At 34.7% G+C, this 18,354-nt stretch overlaps 2 protein-coding genes across 2 annotated transcripts in view; both read left to right on the top strand.

Annotated features, from left to right (window-relative positions):
* Positions 1–2,335: 2,335 nt before the first annotated feature.
* The window catches only part of LOC131152421 (probable sphingolipid transporter spinster homolog 2), a 41,782-nt gene continuing 25,763 nt past the window's right edge, over positions 2,336–18,354 (top strand). Inside the window, exons 1-8 of the mRNA XM_058104301.1 lie at positions 2,336–2,591; positions 3,549–3,680; positions 12,663–12,764; positions 13,640–13,744; positions 13,855–13,930; positions 14,794–14,868; positions 17,531–17,633; positions 17,721–17,783. Of these exons, the coding sequence (XP_057960284.1) occupies positions 2,461–2,591; positions 3,549–3,680; positions 12,663–12,764; positions 13,640–13,744; positions 13,855–13,930; positions 14,794–14,868; positions 17,531–17,633; positions 17,721–17,783 (787 nt within the window). The 5' untranslated portion in view covers positions 2,336–2,460. The remainder of the gene's footprint in view (positions 2,592–3,548; positions 3,681–12,662; positions 12,765–13,639; positions 13,745–13,854; positions 13,931–14,793; positions 14,869–17,530; positions 17,634–17,720; positions 17,784–18,354) is intronic.
* On the top strand, positions 6,104–7,358 carry LOC131152431 (uncharacterized). The gene is made up of 2 exons (XM_058104311.1): positions 6,104–6,608; positions 7,153–7,358. The coding sequence occupies exons 1-2, from the start codon at positions 6,359–6,361 to the stop codon at positions 7,320–7,322; spliced, it is 420 nt and encodes a 139-aa protein (XP_057960294.1). The 5' UTR covers positions 6,104–6,358; the 3' UTR covers positions 7,323–7,358.

Raw genomic sequence — 18,354 nt, 5'->3', positions numbered from 1 at the left:
TATTTGGCTAATAAAGGATTTTGGATGTTGAGAGAACTTTTGTCTAATCAAGTTTGCTAATCCTTACTAATTATTATAAATGAATGGGTATATATAGGCAACGAGAAATTTTTGACCGTTGGGGACATAATGGACATAATTAAATTTGTTTAAAAGACCATTAAGAATATTAACTCATTATACCCCATTTAAAAATTTGGTAAAAAATATTTTAACCTGCAAGGTTCGGGTGCCCGAACAGACACAGTCAAAAATTCAACTTTTAGAGGTTCGGGTTCCTGAAGGGTGAGACGATAGGCCGAAACAAAGTCAGTAGCATTTGTTAGATAATTCGGGTGCTTGACTCACAATTCAGTCAACCGTACTAGGAGATTAGGTCGCCCAAGCCCAATTTGAACGCAGTTATTCGGTCACCTAGGTAGTTGAAAAGTGCTTTGACAAAAGCTCGAGTGCCCGGGGAAGATACGTTCAAATTTGGTTCGGGTGCCCGAACACTTAAGTCAACATGTTGACTAGTTCGGTCGCCCGAGCCATTTTACACGGCCTAGGTTCGGTCGTTCGGTCACCCGAACCCTCTCAACTTTTGTATTTAAGTTCATTTCATCTTTAATTGAATTCCCGTGATTATGATAAGTGATGTTGGGGACTTGTGTTTTTAGTGTAGCTACCTAAAGTCCAACTATAGTCAATTTGAGCATACCTATCTATCATGCATAATGCAAATTATTACAAGCCATAGGAGTGCACAGTTCATAATTAAATTTACATCCCAGAATGAAGAACTATACTAATAAATACAAAATACAATACACAACACGCAGATCTTCATTTTTTCGGCACGAACATTACACGCCATCATGATATGACTTTTAGTTTTGAAGAGCGCACAAAGTGAACCTGCATGCAATTCTCAGTACAACCATTAGTACCAAGAGTATTTGTCATAATCAAAACTGGGTGTGACCTATCAGGTCAACAAGTACAAAATGGAATTCTATAAAATTCTAAATTTAATATTTGAACTTCAATCAATATTATATCTTAAATGCAAATGGTAGTGCAATTAAGGTTAATTGAATCTACTATCAAGTGATGTCAAAAAAGTTCTTTTTATATCCCTCTTATTATAATATTTGTTAAAAAAATTCTTAATTGATAATGGTTGTGAATAAGATTTCTTTTTTGGTTAGAGGTAAATGATATATAGTTCATTTTCTATTCAAGCTTAGTGGGTTGATGTGATGTCTTAATTTCTAAAGTTTCAAAATCATGTATTGACTTAAAAATAATTGATCAAACAATTATTCCATGATTTTTTATTGGATGATTGAACTCTACATACACGTTGGATCGTTATATAAGGAATGAACCTCATTGTCATATGAGTGAGAGAGTCAGAATTGTAATATTATCATTTTTCCTAAAAGGTTAAACTATTGGATTGTGAGCCAATAATGCATATCAAGTTTTAACACTCTCCTGCACGTGTAACCCGAGACCGAGAGCACGCGAAGAGATAAACATACAATAAATAACGCTCATGATAGGGAACACAATTTTTTTTAAAACACCATAAAAATAAATGCGGATGACAATAATAGAACCCATGACCTCCTCATAACTTGGTTCTGATACCATGTTAGATTACTACTTTACTTAAAAACTTAAATTATTTGGTTGTGGGTCAATAATGCATATCTGAAACTTTAAGGGTTAGCAAAATGAAACAAAAATACAAACAAAAAATAAAAAATCATTAGCTCATTTGGTTAATATTTATAAAACTAAAATTAGTTGAACTAATGTTCATTTTTATCTTTAAATTAGATAATGGTTAAAAATATGTTTGAAATAACAAAAGTGTAAAAAACAAAAACTAAAAATATTATAATAAAATAAAAATTATTTTATTACTTAATTGTTATATATTAAAATTCACTTTATAAGAATCATTTTTACATGAAAATTAAAAAATAGTAAAATCTTTGATTTTTTTTTAATTTTTAGAAGTTGACGAATATTTTTATTTTAATTATATTTTAAATTTATATGATTATTTTATTTTGATTTGAATTAAATTTATGTATAAAATAAAAATTTAAATGGAAATTATAAAATTAAAATTTGTTACAAATAAAAAATAAAAAAAAATAAAAAACAACAAAGTAAATGAATACATTTTTAGAGCCTTATCTCTTTTGATATAAAAGAAAAAAAAAAAAAACAGAAATAATGCTAAAAAATGAGATCGCGGGATTTTCCTATTAAATCTCTCTAATCACAAACTAACTTGAATGCCACGTTCATTGCCATTCTTCTTTGTATATTTTTTTTTTACTCTTCAAGAAAAAGCAAGAAAGGCAAAAAGTAAAGAAGTGCTCCTCGAAATTAACGCCTTTGGACTTTTGGACTCCCCGGAGGATATTTTTTGGCTTAAAACATCCGCAATCGGACCGAGGAATGGCAGCTGGAGGACCTCCACAGCCCCCCGAGCAACCCAAGCTCTCTGCGTTTCTCTCCGTCGACAACGAAATGGCGAGGAGCGCGAACAGAGATTCGTCTCCGAAGCCTTCATGGTTCACCCCCAAAAGGTACCGTGCCTCCTCTGCTCCACCGCCAAATTGAATCGAAACCATTTTTTTTGCATTGTATTTTTGGAGGTCACTGCGTGTCTTCTGTCTTTTATTTTTTCGAATCACTACGTTGAAGTAGCGCTGTATTGAGTTTCCGTAGGTGTGCGAGTGGTGAAATTGTGGAGTACACTTGTGAATTTTGCATTTTATTGTGTCCTCGACTGAAATTTTGGATCGCAGTTCCAATTTGAATTTTATGCTGGTGAAGAAAATAGGGCATTCGGATTCTGGGCATTTCCTGGAATATTGATTTTGGAAGGCTTAGATGCCAAAAGATTATGTTGGTGTGTAGTTTTTGCTGTTTTTTTGGATGCTTGGTTGGAGACGTGCGCTTTGTTTGATTGATTTTCGTTTTCTTTATTTCTTCATTTCTTTATTATATTTATTTGTTTCTCTTTACTTTTCTTTTATTTTATTTTTTTTGTGGTTTGTATTGGAAATAATTTATTGTCTGTCTTGTATTTTCTTCCTTTCTTGATAAACTTTCTTTTTCTATTAGGATTTTTTTTTCTTCGATTATGGAACTCTTGTGCTATATAACCAGTTGATGTATTTGTATTTTCTTTCTGCCCTCTCTATTTTTGAAGTAAAACAGTCTCTATTTTCACTGCTACTACACGCACATCAACCGTTTGAAAAATGTTGCAACCAGAAAAATGCTGATCTGTAACCTAAATACTTTGGGGGAGTATTCTTGGAGCTTGAAGGAAAGGGGATTGTACTGTTCTATGGATTTTAATGTGAGCTCAAAATGCTTTCCTGAACTTGAAATGTTGAATTGGTATGCCTCCTTGGTTTCACATCCAATTTTTCTGAGAAGGCACGAGAGATGAAAATTTCCAACTGTTAATTTTGATGCCATGTAAATGACTGAACATTTTTAGCATGTAAATGATTTAACATTTCTGTTTGCAGGTTACTTATAATCTTTTGTGTCATTAATATGGTAAATTATGTGGATCGAGGAGCAATAGCAAGCAATGGTGTGAATGGGAGTCGTAGGACATGCACAGAAAGTGGAATATGCACTTCGGGTAGCGGAATTCAGTAAGATTTACTGATGGGTTTCGTTTGATAGTTACATTTTACTCTTGCTAAAAAAAAGACTGTACTCTTGTTCACATGGATTCATGAATATTAAGTCCATAATGTCGCACTCATGATTCTACTCTGTTCGCATAATGAGAATAATTACTAGCAATGTGTTTGTTGATCCTGATTTGGTTGCTGAGCTATAACTGATTAGACTACAATGAGGAACTTCTGTTGTTCAATACTGCTATATAATTATATAGGTTATGTTTCAACCAAGCATTGTTTTAAATTCTTTCACACAGTTAGTTCCATGCCTAGGTAAAGTAGGAGGATTATCTTAGGTGATTAACTAACAACTAGGGGAAAATTTGCCAAATCTATATAAAATGATTTCTTGAATTCTTATTGATTATTTGATGGGGTGTCCCTTTTTAGTGGTGCGTTGGACTTTTACTAGATGTAGTGAAAAATTGGCAGTTGTGGGCTTTGGTGTCACCTGGAAGTGTTGTGCTTTCTTAGTGCTTGAGTACAGTGTTAAATATGTGAGGACCCATCTCATTCTCGCGTGGGTGGCTGGAGGCTTGGATTAGATTAACTACTTGGAACATAAGAAGTTAAGAACCCTTATTGGTAAAAGTGTTTATAATGATTGAAAAAAAATTAGGACAAAATTTTTTTTTTCCTTCAAGAAACTAAATGGTAGGGAAAAAGAGAACTTTAAAAGTAGGGATTTAAACTTTGGAACATTGAAAAAAAAAATATAGGAATGGGGTGGGAATCATTGTAGAAAATCACTTGAAAGATAGTGTAGTAGATGTTAAGAGTAGGAGATAGAATCATAAATGCGATTAGTGCTTATGCTCATCAAATAGGCTTAGCGGCCTTAAAAGGCAATTTCGGAAAGATATGGATAAATATTATACAAATACAAGGGATATCAACAAGTGGGAAAATATTCATAGGAGTAGATATTGGAGCACTTTTTTTTTTTTTCTTTGGTGAAGTGTGGGTGGCGTCTCAAAATGTGGGTGGTGGATTGAGAGGAATGCAAGAATCTTTAAGCCTCAAACAAGTTCTCCTCATTTGTTGTGGAATAGAGTTGTCTTTCTAGCTTTACTTTCAGCACATTCTTTTGGGGGTTTTCAGGGGGCATTTCGCCGTCTGATCCTCAAAGGGATTGGAAGGCAGTGCTTTTGTAGTGTTTTATTGATTCTTGGAGGATGTCTTGTCCCCCACATATTTTATTTTTATATAATTTTTTTTTATTTAATGGAAATTTTATTATCTAAAAAAAGTTGAATAATCACATAGGAATGCTACAATATATCTTATGAGAGGATTCATGGAGGACATGCTATGAAGATAAATTGGGTTCATGTATATGATCTTAGATTTCACCATGCCATATGATTTTATAACAAGGAATATGTGCTTTATGAAGAGAGAAGACTTATTCATCTTATTAGAGAGAGAATCAAATAAAATTTGACTTTTTTTTAATACAAAAGTTGAAAGATATCAATTAAGAATTGTAAAGTTGTTCTAGGTAAATGTTAACTATACAACATGGAGTATTACTGTTAGATATATGTGTTAATAAATGGAAGAGAAAGCGTCACATAGATTAATGTAAGAGACACACACTTTCAAGTAGGCACTAGTTTAATTATAGAGATAGCAAAGAGGTTTTAGGTGAATCTTGAGGAAGATGCATGACTAGTAAAGAGATCAAGACATGCAAAAAAGTAGTTTAAAGAAAAAAGAGTTTTGTTTAAGACATGGCAAAAAAATAGAAACAGAAAAACATAGAAAATTATAAAGAAGGCAAGAAAGGTAAAAAGGTTGTTAGCGAAGATAAACATGGAGCATATGATAATTTGTATACTAGAGTAACTAGACTAGATAATAAAAGAAGGTGAAAAAGACATATTTAAACTTGCTAAAATTAGAGAAAAAAGCAGAATTTTGGTAATATAAAATGCATAAAGAATGTGGATGATAATGTTTTAGTTAGAAAGAAGAAGATATAAAAGAAAGTTGGATGAGTTATCTTAATAAACTATTTAGTGAAAAGCAAGAAGTTAATGTAGTGTGCAAGCCCGAGCTATTTTTCTTTCTTAGTTTTGTTGTATTTTTGTTTCTTTTATTTAGAATATTTTTATTAGGCTTATATTTTCAAGATTCTGAGATATTACTATGTAGTAAGCAAGATTCTCAGGTATTAACCATATTGTTATTTAGGAAACTAGTATTAATATTTTAGGTTTCGTAAATTAATTTGCTCATCTTCCAAGCAGTGCAAGCTTATTAATGGGCCTGTATGTATTAGTTTTAAGGGATTGAAATTGAGAATTGAAGTTGTTGGGCTTTATTCCTGCATTAAGTGGTATCAGAGTAGACTTTGATCTGACATGACTGTCACTATTATTTGACAGGGTTTGCGATTTCAAACTCAAATTGGTATGCTGAATAGGGTTGTCCGCAACCTTTGGCTTACACTTGTACAATTCTGATTTTAACTTAAATCGCCTCGTGGTAACCCCATCTCCGCTGCCATCTTCACCACCACGCCAGCTCTTTTCTAAATCTCACCTTTAGACCCTTTCTCAATCCTGTCAGATGGGATAAAAAGTAATATTGCTACAACGAAGAATAAAATTGTAGTTGCAGGGAAATAAAACCATGCTGCCATGAAGAATGAAGAACAGGTTCCAAAAGCGTGTGTGTGTATACAGTGCAAGAACTTTATCGTAGCAGCAACTTTTGTCACTGAAGCAGGAGATCAAGAATTTGCATCCTTCACTAAAGCAGGCCATCCTGTCACCATCACCAGAGCAGATTTCTGTGGGCATCTTCACTCTTCACAGATCTACACACTTGCTGGGGCAAAACTCTCTGTTGCTGCCAGTTTAGGCCACATTGTCATAGTCAGAAGTGCAGGTTTTTTCACCCCATTCTTGCATACAGCTACCACCTAGGTCGTTCATTATCCACAAATTGTTGTTACATTGTCTCCGCCATAGTTACAACAAAACAATAACACCCTGGTGAACCACAAATTTGTAACCTTCCAAAACATGTACATTTTTGTTCTAGAATGCTAGATATAGCGATCTAAATTTCAATTCAATATTTTTCTCATAACATATGCTTTTATTAGTTAAAGCAGGGAATCATCACATTGTAATTATATTTTTGGTCATTATTAATCTATTTCACAAAAGAATTCTAGATTTAGAAACGTCTCAACATTCTCTTCAAAATATACGAGTGCTAGTACACATTTTTCACTAATATATATCTAGGAGTATACCCCTAACATTCCACATTTTTGAGCATGTGTCGTACCGCATCAGTTTCCCATTCCATGAACCAGAACATCCTGCGTTGTATGTAACATTGGTCGCCACCCATTGATGCATCTGCACTTGAAACCCTAGCCTTCATTCATCCAAATCCTATTTCTGTTTATGGAAGATGACAGGTACAGCAACCACCTCTTTTGTTGGACAAAGACAAGTTGTCACAATGCCCGACTCTTGCTCAAAGAAGATTCTCCCATACAAAGAAAAGGGGTTCAAGAAAAGTTTCAGACTACTCACTTTGCTAGGGGTGGCAAAATGGGTTCATGGACCGGGTTTGGGCGGGTCTTAAACAGGTTCGCGTTCGGGTTGACCTATTTATTAACGGGTAAATAACCTTAAACCCAAACCTGCCCGTTTATTGAATGGGTACCTGTTAAGCACCCGTTTAAAAATATGATTTATTTTTTTCTCTAACAATGCGCCAAATTTTACTTAGTTTTTTTTTTTAAACAACACTTATAGTCATTTATTTATTAACATCTTAACAAAAAACTTAAAATTTTAAAAAGCAATACATCTCTTTAATTTTTTTGAAGCAATATGGTTTACAATTTTAAAAATAACATCAATGCAAATATAATCTATCACTTGTGTTGTGTATCATTTTTTCCTCATCAAATTTTCAAAAAATCTAATTATATAACTTGTTACTATAAAATATTATTTATCTAAAAGCTCAAAACCAAAAATTAAAATTATAAAATATTATTTTTTAAATGTAATGCTGACCCGACAGGTACTTGACCCAAACCCTTCTAACCCATTTATTAAATGGGTAGGGTTTTGGTTGACCCGTTTATAAATGGGTTGTCTCCTCTAAAATCCAAACCTGGTGTAAACAGATGGGTTGGTCACTTGTTGGATCTTGACCCGTTTTGCCACTCCTACACCTTATTGCTATTGAACTATATCATTTCAGCCAAATTAGACTGAACCAGTGAGGCAACGAACTAAGAAACACACGCACACACACAAGAAGGTGGTAACCTTTACTGCTGCATTAGACAATTTTATCAGCTAGGATGAGCTAGTATGATTCTATGTTTTACACCTTTATATTGTTCTTTGATCATAATTGTTATGAATCAACAAAAATGCCTTCCTTTCTGTCCATGAGAGAAGAGGTACCAGAGGTTGATGTGGAAGCTATTATTGAGGTTGAAGGGTCATGCAAGAAATATTGGACATCTCAAAATTGGAGTCTATTGTTCAACTAGTTGATTTGATCATCCCAAATAAATTTGCTAATTGTACTTCCATGAAATGTGCACACATATGATCCCATTTCTATTTGAAGCCGGCACATTGCACTCGCCCACCTCAAGCATGGTCATGATCTGGGTTCTTCATCCTTTAGATTTTTAAAACTCAAGATTGAATTCTTTCTAGTTGGGGAGGATGATGCAGAGTGCAAACACGAGCTATTTTACTTCCCTAAGGTTTATTGTATCTTACATTTCTTTCATTAAGGATATTTTCTGTTAAGTTCTCACATGTTCAAGATTCTAGTATACTATTATTAAGGAAGCAATATTCTAGGGGTTTTTAGGTAGGCCCTTATGTATTAGTTTTAGGGGATTGGAACTGAGAATTGAAGTTGTTGGACATTACCTTGCATCAAGAAGGCTTAAACTAAGAATTACAAATGGGGGAAAAGGCTAGAAATTTGAGATTTATTTGCAAAATTAGAGACAATAAGATCAAGTATGCATTAAGAAGATGAAAAATATCTTGATCGAAGTTTGGAAATGCCTAGGTGATAATGAAAAATATATGTTTAATTAATTAATTTAAAACAATTATAAGAATTAAGAAAATGCAAGATGAATGGAGGAAAAACACTTTAATACCTATATACAAAAATAAAGGAGATATTCAAAATTGTAATTAGCTATCATGGAATTAAACCGTTGAGTCATACAATAAAACTTCGGGAATGGATAAAGAAGAAAGACTAATGTTATAGACAAGGGTTTAAGGAAATTAATTTGGTTTTATACTTGGAAGATAAACTATGAAAGCTATGTATTTGTTAAGAAGATTAATGAAAAATTTTAAGAAAAAAAATAAAGACTTGCGCATGGGTTCCATTGAGCTCGAAAAAGCGATAGGGTACCTAAGGGAATTCTATGGTAAGTTATAGAAAAAAAGGGAGCATGTAGTAGGTATGTAGATGTTTCTTGTAGATAGGTACAAATAAACAATAGTGTAATGAGGTAGTAGGTATATAGATGTTTTTGTGGATAGGTACGATAGAGTAATGACTTGTGTTAGGACTGTAAATGGAAAATCTAGGGAATTCCAAGCACATTAGGATTAGGTGTACATCTAGGATCTAATTTGAGTCCTTATCTTTTTGTATCAAGCAAGGGATGAACTTACTAGGAATATCTAAAATGAGATTCGATGGTGCATGTTGTTTGTAATTTATGTTGTCTTAATTGATGAAGCTAGAGGTGGGTAGAATCTAAATTAGAGTAGTGAGAGAGGTTTTGGAATCTATGAACTTTAAGATGAGTGCAAATAAGACATAATACATCAAGAAAAAGTTTTATGAAGAAGCTTAAGGGGAAAAAGAGAAGAGTTAAAAAGGGGAATTTAGTGGCATTTAGGGATATTAGAGTGAAAGAGGAGTATTTGGAGAGAATACGTAGGTTTTGGATAGAAAAGAGGAAGATGAGGGGCTCTCAGTATGGGAGGGAGCTAGGCGAGTTTGTTTGCAACAATGGGTGAAGAGAGAGAGAGTAATTTTGGACGTTAGGAGTTGGAGATAGAACGAATTTCCTATTTATGATTCAGATGCCTATTAAGTGGGTGAGGAAGGGTGATTTTAATTCTAATTTTATTCATATGGTGCTTAATGGGCAAGTAAGGCGTGATAATAATAGAGAAATGGAGTTGAAGAATGGTGAATTCGTGACTGATGTGAGGGTGATTGCATAAGAGTTTGCTGAATTTTTTTTAAAATTTCTACAACGAAGAACTTAGATAGGCTGATGATTGAGGGGTTGAATTGGAATCCTATTTCTAGGTCACACATGCCTTGGTTGGAAAAGCCTTTTGTGGTGGAGGATGCTAGGATGGCGGTGTTTAGTTTAGAGAAGGACAAGACTCTATGTCCAAATGGAACTTTCTTTTAGGAGTGTTGGGATGTGGTAAGGGAGGATGTAGTGTTGGTATTTCATTAGTTTCATTGTTCTTTGGTTTTCTTTAAGTTTGAGGACTTCTTGTCCTCTTTTCTGTAATTTTTTCCTTGCTCTTTTTGTTAAGGTTTATTTTTCTATCCCAAGAAAAGAAGAAGAAATTCAAAGAACTAGTAGGTTTTGAATAATTTTGATGCTTGGATCTATTATGCAATGTAAAGGAGAACTTGAAAAATATGTAATACATAGAGTTGAAGGAGGTTTAGTAAAATGGAGAAGTGCTTTCGGCGTGTTGTGTGGTTGTAGAATATCTTCAAAATTAAAAGGAAAATTCTTTGGGATGGTTTCAAGACTACCTATGCGAGGCAACTAAGAGATAGGATATCCAAAAAGTAGAAGTTGCCAAAATGAGAATGCTAGGGAGGATGAGTGGTACTAATTCTAAAATATAAATGAGAATGCTAAGGTGCAGCTCTTTAGAAGATAAATGAGAATGCAATGTAGGCCAAATAATGCACTAGTGAGGAGTGAGCTAGTTAATGCTAGTGGAAGATAGGTGCTGTAGGTGTTGCGGTGTAGTTTGGATGAGCAAGCCTGAGCTTCTGAAGTCTGCAGCAGTTGCCGTTAATCTGCCGGAACCAACCCTATCCTACCAATCGTCAACCAGTTAGCAACCTCCAAAGGGTGCAATCTTCGTCAACTAGTTGGACTTGCTTGAGAAGGTAGCTAGGGTTTTGATGTTGGAGTTGTTCGTTTCAGAAGCTGCTAGGGCTGCATTCAGGGGGGATTAAGCGAAGAGATATGGGCTGGGAGGTATGATTCTTGCTTTTGACCTAGCCCAACTAATTGATAAGAAGGGTATTTATTTTCTATATAAACTAGGTCATTTACTTGAGGAAGCCCAAGATTTAGGTTTATCTAAGTTGGGCTCTAATTAGGAGTTTAGGGGTGGCCCTCATTCCTTGGATTTTATTCATAAGGTAAATGGTGAAGGTGAGGATGTTGGACAGGGAAATGGGGAATCAGACAAGTTAGAGTCAGATTTCAAGAACGGGAGGGCCATATTTCAGTCCTTAGAGCTCAGAAAATGAGTATTAAAAATGTAGTCTGGAAGAGCGTTCAAGAAATAGGAGGTAAGACGTAAAAATCTAGGAGCACAGGAGCAATTACGGGGGAGTTGATGATATCTTGTGTCTGAATTTTGATAGATTTGAGGGTGGTAAGGTGTATGCTTGCCGGTGGTTAGCTTGTATGGGTGCCTAGATGAGGAAGGTGTTTGATGAGAAGAGAGAAAATTTGGTGTGACAGGGACAAAGCTTTTGAGGAGAGACTCTAGAGAAGAACTTAGCATAGTCTTACGAAGAAGGAGGTCAGGTGTAGCAATGAGGAAAGGAAAGAAAAGCAGGTTAAGAAATGGGGGTTTTTCAGATTCAGAAAGTGATGATTTTAGTGAATTTGCCTGTGGTTGGGGGGGGGGGGGGTTTACTATTGGATGAGATCCGGAAGCAATATGGGTGTGCTTTTGATTCTTGCCACGAAGGAGGGGATTTATCTAGGGAGTATCTATTTCTGAAAATGATGGTTTAGTCAACAATTCACGGCGTAGGAAAAGAATATTGCCTACTCTTGTTGAGGAAATTCCCAAGGAGGATTTAGAAGCTCAAGATCTTTTGAATAAGTTTGATGTAAAGTTGAGTGATATGGGAGGAAATGAGGTTCACTTGGATGGTGGCAAAAGTCGTAAATTGAAGGGTCAAAGGGAATTAGAAAATTTGAAGAGTTTAATGTATTATGATGGGAAGGGTTTGAAAAGGGGTTTTCTTGGTTAATTTTATCTAGTTTCATGGTGTGATCTTTGGTTTATTTATTTATTTATTTTTATTTTTTAATTTTCATTCTTTCTTTTCTATTTTTTTGGCGGACTTCTTGTCCCCATACGTAGTACCTCCATTTTTCCCTATCTAATGTACTTTATTTTATTATAAAAAAATAAAAATTAAAATGTTAGTGGTACCGATAGGGGGGTTATACCTAGAATAACTAAAGGCTAGATTTGACAGCCCTCAAATTGTTCGTGGATATTGCCTAGATGGATGCTCATCTCCCTCCTACCCTCTCTACATGTGCACACACATTTATACACGTGTGTGTGTGTTTATGTTCGTCTAGTGTGTTTTTAATTGCCTATAATTAAAGAAGATGGGAATATGAAGGGCACATGGCCTGGCTAGTAGCTTCAAAACACCCTCAAGAGAAAAAGGGAAAATGGAAAATAGCACCATACTTGCATGGGCCCTTTTAGTCTGCTTGCTTTTCTTGTCCAATGTGCATGCATGTTATGTCAATTCAGCCTGTAAACCTACTATTGTTGATTTAGGTGATACTCAATATTGCCATTTTATTTTTTGGGCTAGTGGCTTAAGCAGCTGCATTTTTAGATAAATTTATTGCTTATCATTGTATTAACATATTATCATTGTTTGCAGGGGGGATTTTAACTTGAATAATTTTCAAGATGGTGTTCTATCATCTGCATTTATGGTTGGACTTCTTGTTGCTTCTCCAATATTTGCATCGTTGGCAAAGAGGTAATGCTTTACGATGTTTGTTAGTTGCTCATCTATTTATTTCAAGATTTTTACTGTTGAATTATAGTGTAACATTACCTATCAACAGATAGAGATAAGCTCGATGAAAACTATGCTGGGCAAAAAAAAATGCATACAATAATTAACTCTAGAGTAGTTCAATTGAGCCACTTGGTCAAAGTTGGTTCATTTGATGTTGAATGCAATAAAAGTTTCTAGTTTGATTTTGGGCAGATTTATGGCATGCTTTGCAGAAAATGACAAATTTATATGGCCTAGTAGTTATGCTCTAGTAAAGGAACAAGATTTCCTCATCTCGCCTACTTTTGAGTTTCCCATGAAATTTTAAGGTTTTAACAGTGAATGATGGTGCCATAACAAACCATATAAGAAAGTACTAGAAAGGTGAAACATATTTTATGCTCCAATTATGCTTGCACGCATAAATATTGTTCTTGTATGCAGCTTCTTTTGTCTTCCATGCTAACTCCTTGATGCCTTACTAGCAAGTGAGGGGTTTGCTTTTTTGTATTTCTCTAATTAAGTGCTATATCATCATGACAGTTTATTTCTCTCTTTTTCCTGCTTCCAGGGATGTGACTTTTGTGTACCTAGTATCATACAAGTTACAAATTTTTTTAAGATAACTGGAATGACAAATCAATCTCTCTTTCTCTCACCACGCCCGGGGGGTGGGGGGGGGGAGATGGGCATAAGTGAAGGGAAAATTGATCTTAATTGTGTCTTGTTTTTGTTTGTTGGCATTCCCATGCATGAGGGGCAGCTTTCATTTACTTGATTTTAATTTATGCGTTCTTATTAATTTTTATTGAATGTTCTGATAAATGACTTCTTATTCATGATTGCCCTTGCAGCCACAATCCTTTTAGGCTTATTGGAGTGGGATTATCTGTTTGGACATTTGCTGCAGCTGGTTGTGGTGCTTCCTTTGATTTTTGGACTATTGCAATATGCCGCATGTAAGTGTAAAAAATGTTATTTCTTTTAAAGAGTTGAATTATTCAAGTTATTTCTTTATTTTTTTTTTCTCGTCTGAGATTGAGTTATGCTGTTGTTATTGCCCTTCTAGGTTGGTTGGTGTTGGTGAGGCTTCATTCATAAGTCTTGCAGCTCCATTCATAGATGACAATGCTCCTGTTGCTCAGGTTTTATTGTTGTTATTATTGTTGTCGTCGTTTCTTGAACGTTTCTTTGTTAAACTTTAGGATTCTAGATGTATCAATGTTGTTTCCTGTCCCTATGTGCATGCGCACACCTGTTTTGATAAAAAAAGGGATAATTTTATAATTTGGAACAAACGGAAAGCCAAGAGAAGTCTTTATATGCTGGAAGTATATAAGAGGCTTAATAGCAACTGACTCCAAAGGAATAAAGTACATAAAGAAAGTAAGGCTGGATTATTACATTTGTGACTACTGTATGGTTATGGAATGCGTCAATGATATTGTTAGAATATCATTTTACCTAAAAGCTTAAGCTATTAGGTTGTATGCCAACAAAGCATATCAAGCTTTAACACTCCCCACACGCGCAGGCCGACTGCACGTGGAGAGATAAACACATAATAGATAACACCCATCACTTTATTTTATATCTGCTTTATATGCTTGCATTTATCATGGCTTTGACCATTGTTGTTTTCTCAACATTGCATTGATGCACATGGATGTGTAGCAACCGCATATATATGTACACTTGTGCCTTTTCATGTATTTATTGAAGCTGTTTTCAGCATAAGCCCTGTAGCTTTGAACACATGCTGGGTTACTTGGCTTGGCTCCGATTTGAGCACTTTCTAAACTGCTTCCAAGAAGCATTTATTCTCAAAAAATTACAATCACATGCCTTTCAAAGATCTCTTTAGATGCCTTACTCTTCCTCAACTTATCTTGAATATTCTCTCTCATATTGTTGACTGCTCTATATTTTTATTTTTTGGCTTTGCAATTTATTTTGTGTGTGTGTTTTTTTTTTCCAATAATGCCTTACAATGTCTATCATGGTACAGAAAACAGCATGGCTTGCAATGTTTTACATGTGTATACCAACTGGGGTTGCTCTGGGCTACGTGTACGGTGGACTTGTGAGTAACCATACTGGAGCTGCTGCATTAAGATTTCTTGAGTTTGGTTTTTTTATGGTTCAAATATGTAGTTTCTTTTATCAACTCGTGTGGTATCTTCTTGTAATTTTCTATTTATATGTTTCTGTATGTCTAGATTTATTTATTTATTGCTCACATTACTTTTTCTTTTTGCATTGCTGTGAACTCTTTAACTTTTGGAAGCTTTTTGGTGTTTAAGGGTTAATTTTAGGCCTCATTAGTAAGTGCTGGTGTAAAGTGAAGTATCAGTAAAACAATATTTTTTTTCCTAGTCTTTTTCTCAATCCGTTTCTCCCTTTGTTTTCTAAACTCTATTTACCTTTGAAAACACAATGCACCTTCTCTTCTCTTCATCTTCTAATCTTTGCTGAGTTGAGAAAGATGATAAATGTATTTCTATTTTCCTTGATCTCTATTTTAGTATTTCCTACTTTGAAACACCTTAGCCTTCCAGATTAGATCAACTGGAGAAGCTGATTGTGGCATTAGTTTCTGCTTTGTGCGTCTGATAATATATATTGTTTTCACAAATTTCTACAACAACAACAACAATAAAAACAAACTAAGCCTTAAGTCCCACTAGGTGGGGTTGGCTACATGAATCATTTTCTGCCAATTCATGTGATCATGGACAATTTCCTTGACAAATTAAGGGCTACTAAATCTTTACTCACTATCTCATTCCAAGTTATTTTATGTCTATTCCTACCCCTTCTGTTGCCTCTCACAGTAACTAATTCACTCTTCCTCATGGGCACACCATATGAGGAAGATTTTTAAAAACTAAACCTAAATGATATATAGTGAAAATTTTTAAGAAAATGAGTAAAATTTTGTTTTGTTCGAAAAAAGAAATATATTAATGGAGAAAAAATGTATGGGACTGGAAAATAAGAAATCCTCTAAAAAGAGCAAAAAACTAAAAGTATACAAAAAAAAATAAAAATTAATGCAAATAGCTTATTAATCATGCTGAACATCCTGAAAAGATAATCCCTTCAAACAGCCAGCAGCGACAGCCCTTAATGAAGCCAAATACTGAATCTTATCCCAAACCAAAGTCAAGAAGTGGTCTTTCCCTTGAAAATATGGTTGTGTTCCAACCAAATGCCCAATGCAGCATACTACCAACATCTCCAAAGGGCTGATCTGTCTTTACTCCTTCCAAAGCCTGAAAAAGAAATGCCCAACATATCTTTCACCAACCACGGACAAACCCAACTTCCCCAATAACAACAAAGAGTGTTTCAAATCCTACTGGAGAAAAAACAAAGCAAAATACAAATGACACAGGATCAAAATGATCAATACAAAGAACAGACACATCAGGGGATTAAGCCCTAGAAAGCCTCCTACTCTGCAACAGTGTTAATACTAAGAACAACCAACCAAATAAAAGCCTTAATTCTAGAGAGAACTTTGACCTTCTAAATACTATTTTTTATCAGTAAAGAAAAGTTCATTAAAAGGCATTAAGGGGATAGTGCTTAAGTACAGACAACAGAAGAATATTTTCCAGCCTGGTATCAAAAAAAGTCTTACATGAGTGTCACCCTCAGCAAAACCACTGTGCCAGCTAGTAACAATAGCCATTCATCAGTCTTTATCAACATGAAGAGTGGTAACTGTTCCTTCGAAAGCTCTCATATTCCTTTCCATCCACACAATCCAAAGGTTGTCAAGGGGAATGAGGGACAAATCATTACTCCTAACCTTCCTAGACTCTTATCAAATAGGAAAATTATGGACATAAGCCTAGACCAAACCATTTGAGAAGGGTTTGGAAATTCATCTTCCCAATCGCCATAAATAAGAACACATCTAAACTACTACTTGCCACTGCTCTTTCCCCAAACCACTAAACAAGAAAATAAAGTATTATCTATTTGAAAGTCTCTTAGCGAAAAAGAAAAAAAAATGTCAATGCTACATGTCTAATATTAATGCGGACTTCAAATTCAGTAGTCTGTCTTTAAAACAAACCAACGAGATCTAGAAGCTTAACAAAGAAAAAGATGTTGGATAGATGCTAAAGAAGGAATTCATATTAGCTCAATGATCAAATTTAAAACAACTGAATTAGTGTATAAAATTTTTGGTTCACAACTTTTGGTGAACTGGAATGTGAATGCTTCACTAAGGACGCACAATGCAGTTCCAGCATGGTTGGGTGAATCAGGAGACACTGTTATGACAAATATGCATAGCTATTTATTCATTTACGCATTATGTTACTTTGTTAGTTTTGTGAAGTGCGTGGGGCCTTGCAAATAATTTGTCTTATTGGTCGAGATAGTTGATTGAGAAACCTCCACCCAAAGGTACTTTTTGAAAGCCAGCCATCGGTGGGCTAAGATCCTTGGTCACTGTCCTTTGAAGAAAGCCAGGTGCTTATTGCTTTGCATCTCAAGTGTGAGATTGTTGTGAATTGTCCTGTACCAGATTGGAAAACCCTTTGTAGTTATAAACTGTCGTTTTGCTTTTTGATTTTGTACTGTGTATAGATGTTGACATTATAATGTCTCAATACTTGTTGACCATTGAAGATGTTCACTTTGTGTTATTGTCATAGTTGTCTTTTAATTTTTTTGGATTCTTTTACAGTAATGTTTCTTTGTGATTTTTTATCTTTATATATTAGGTTGGAGGCCATTTTAATTGGCGTTGTGCATTCTGGGGGGAGGCAATTTTAATGTTTCCGTTTGCTGTTCTGGGTTTTGTAATGAAACCTTTACAGTTGAAAGGTGCATGCCTACTGAAGGTCCAGTTAAGATGTGATTCATATTTGTTTTTATCCACCATCCTTTGACTAGTTGCACTTTTGCCCTCAGGTTTTGCTCCCGCTGAATCAAAAAAGGCATTGACATCTGAGACAGCTGCTCCTGAAAATGAAGGTCCTGTCTTATTAGTGCTTTTAGTACACAGTGTTATTTAATTGGTAGTATGATTTTTAAAAAAAATAATAATTATGAGGTGCTTTTTTCCCTTTTAACTGATTAAGGGTGCTTCTTGTTGTGAGGCCACAGAGCGTTTTTTGTTTCTTGTCCACAAATCTTTTAAGGCACCACAAAGGTGATGAGTAGATTTGTACTGTGTCTGTAATACCTTGTGGGTGTACAAGCCTTTTTGTAGCTGTCCCTTTGACTTGATCACCAGTGTATGCTATATGTATCTTGCTTCTCCATTTCTCCTTCCAAAAGGCATGTCTTCAGCTAAATAATAACACTCTTTTCACCAATTTTATTAATATTCATCCTTCATCATTTTTGCACCTTTTGGCATACATTCCCTGAATCCCCCCCTTTAAAATTTTCAACTTTTCACTTAAAAAAAAAAAAAAAACTATGCCTTATGTGATAAATTGTCCTCTGTACTTGAAATTATTGCTTGTAATGCTATTCCTGAAACGTTCTAGATTGATGCTCACTGGAGAAACATTTCACATAGTTTCACAACATTAGATAA

Source organism: Malania oleifera, chromosome 1 (genome assembly GCF_029873635.1).
Source record: "Malania oleifera isolate guangnan ecotype guangnan chromosome 1, ASM2987363v1, whole genome shotgun sequence".
In the NCBI taxonomy this organism is placed as follows: domain Eukaryota; kingdom Viridiplantae; phylum Streptophyta; class Magnoliopsida; order Santalales; family Ximeniaceae; genus Malania; species Malania oleifera.
Note: the sequence above shows the minus strand (reverse complement) of the source record. Positions and strands in the feature narration are given on the sequence as shown.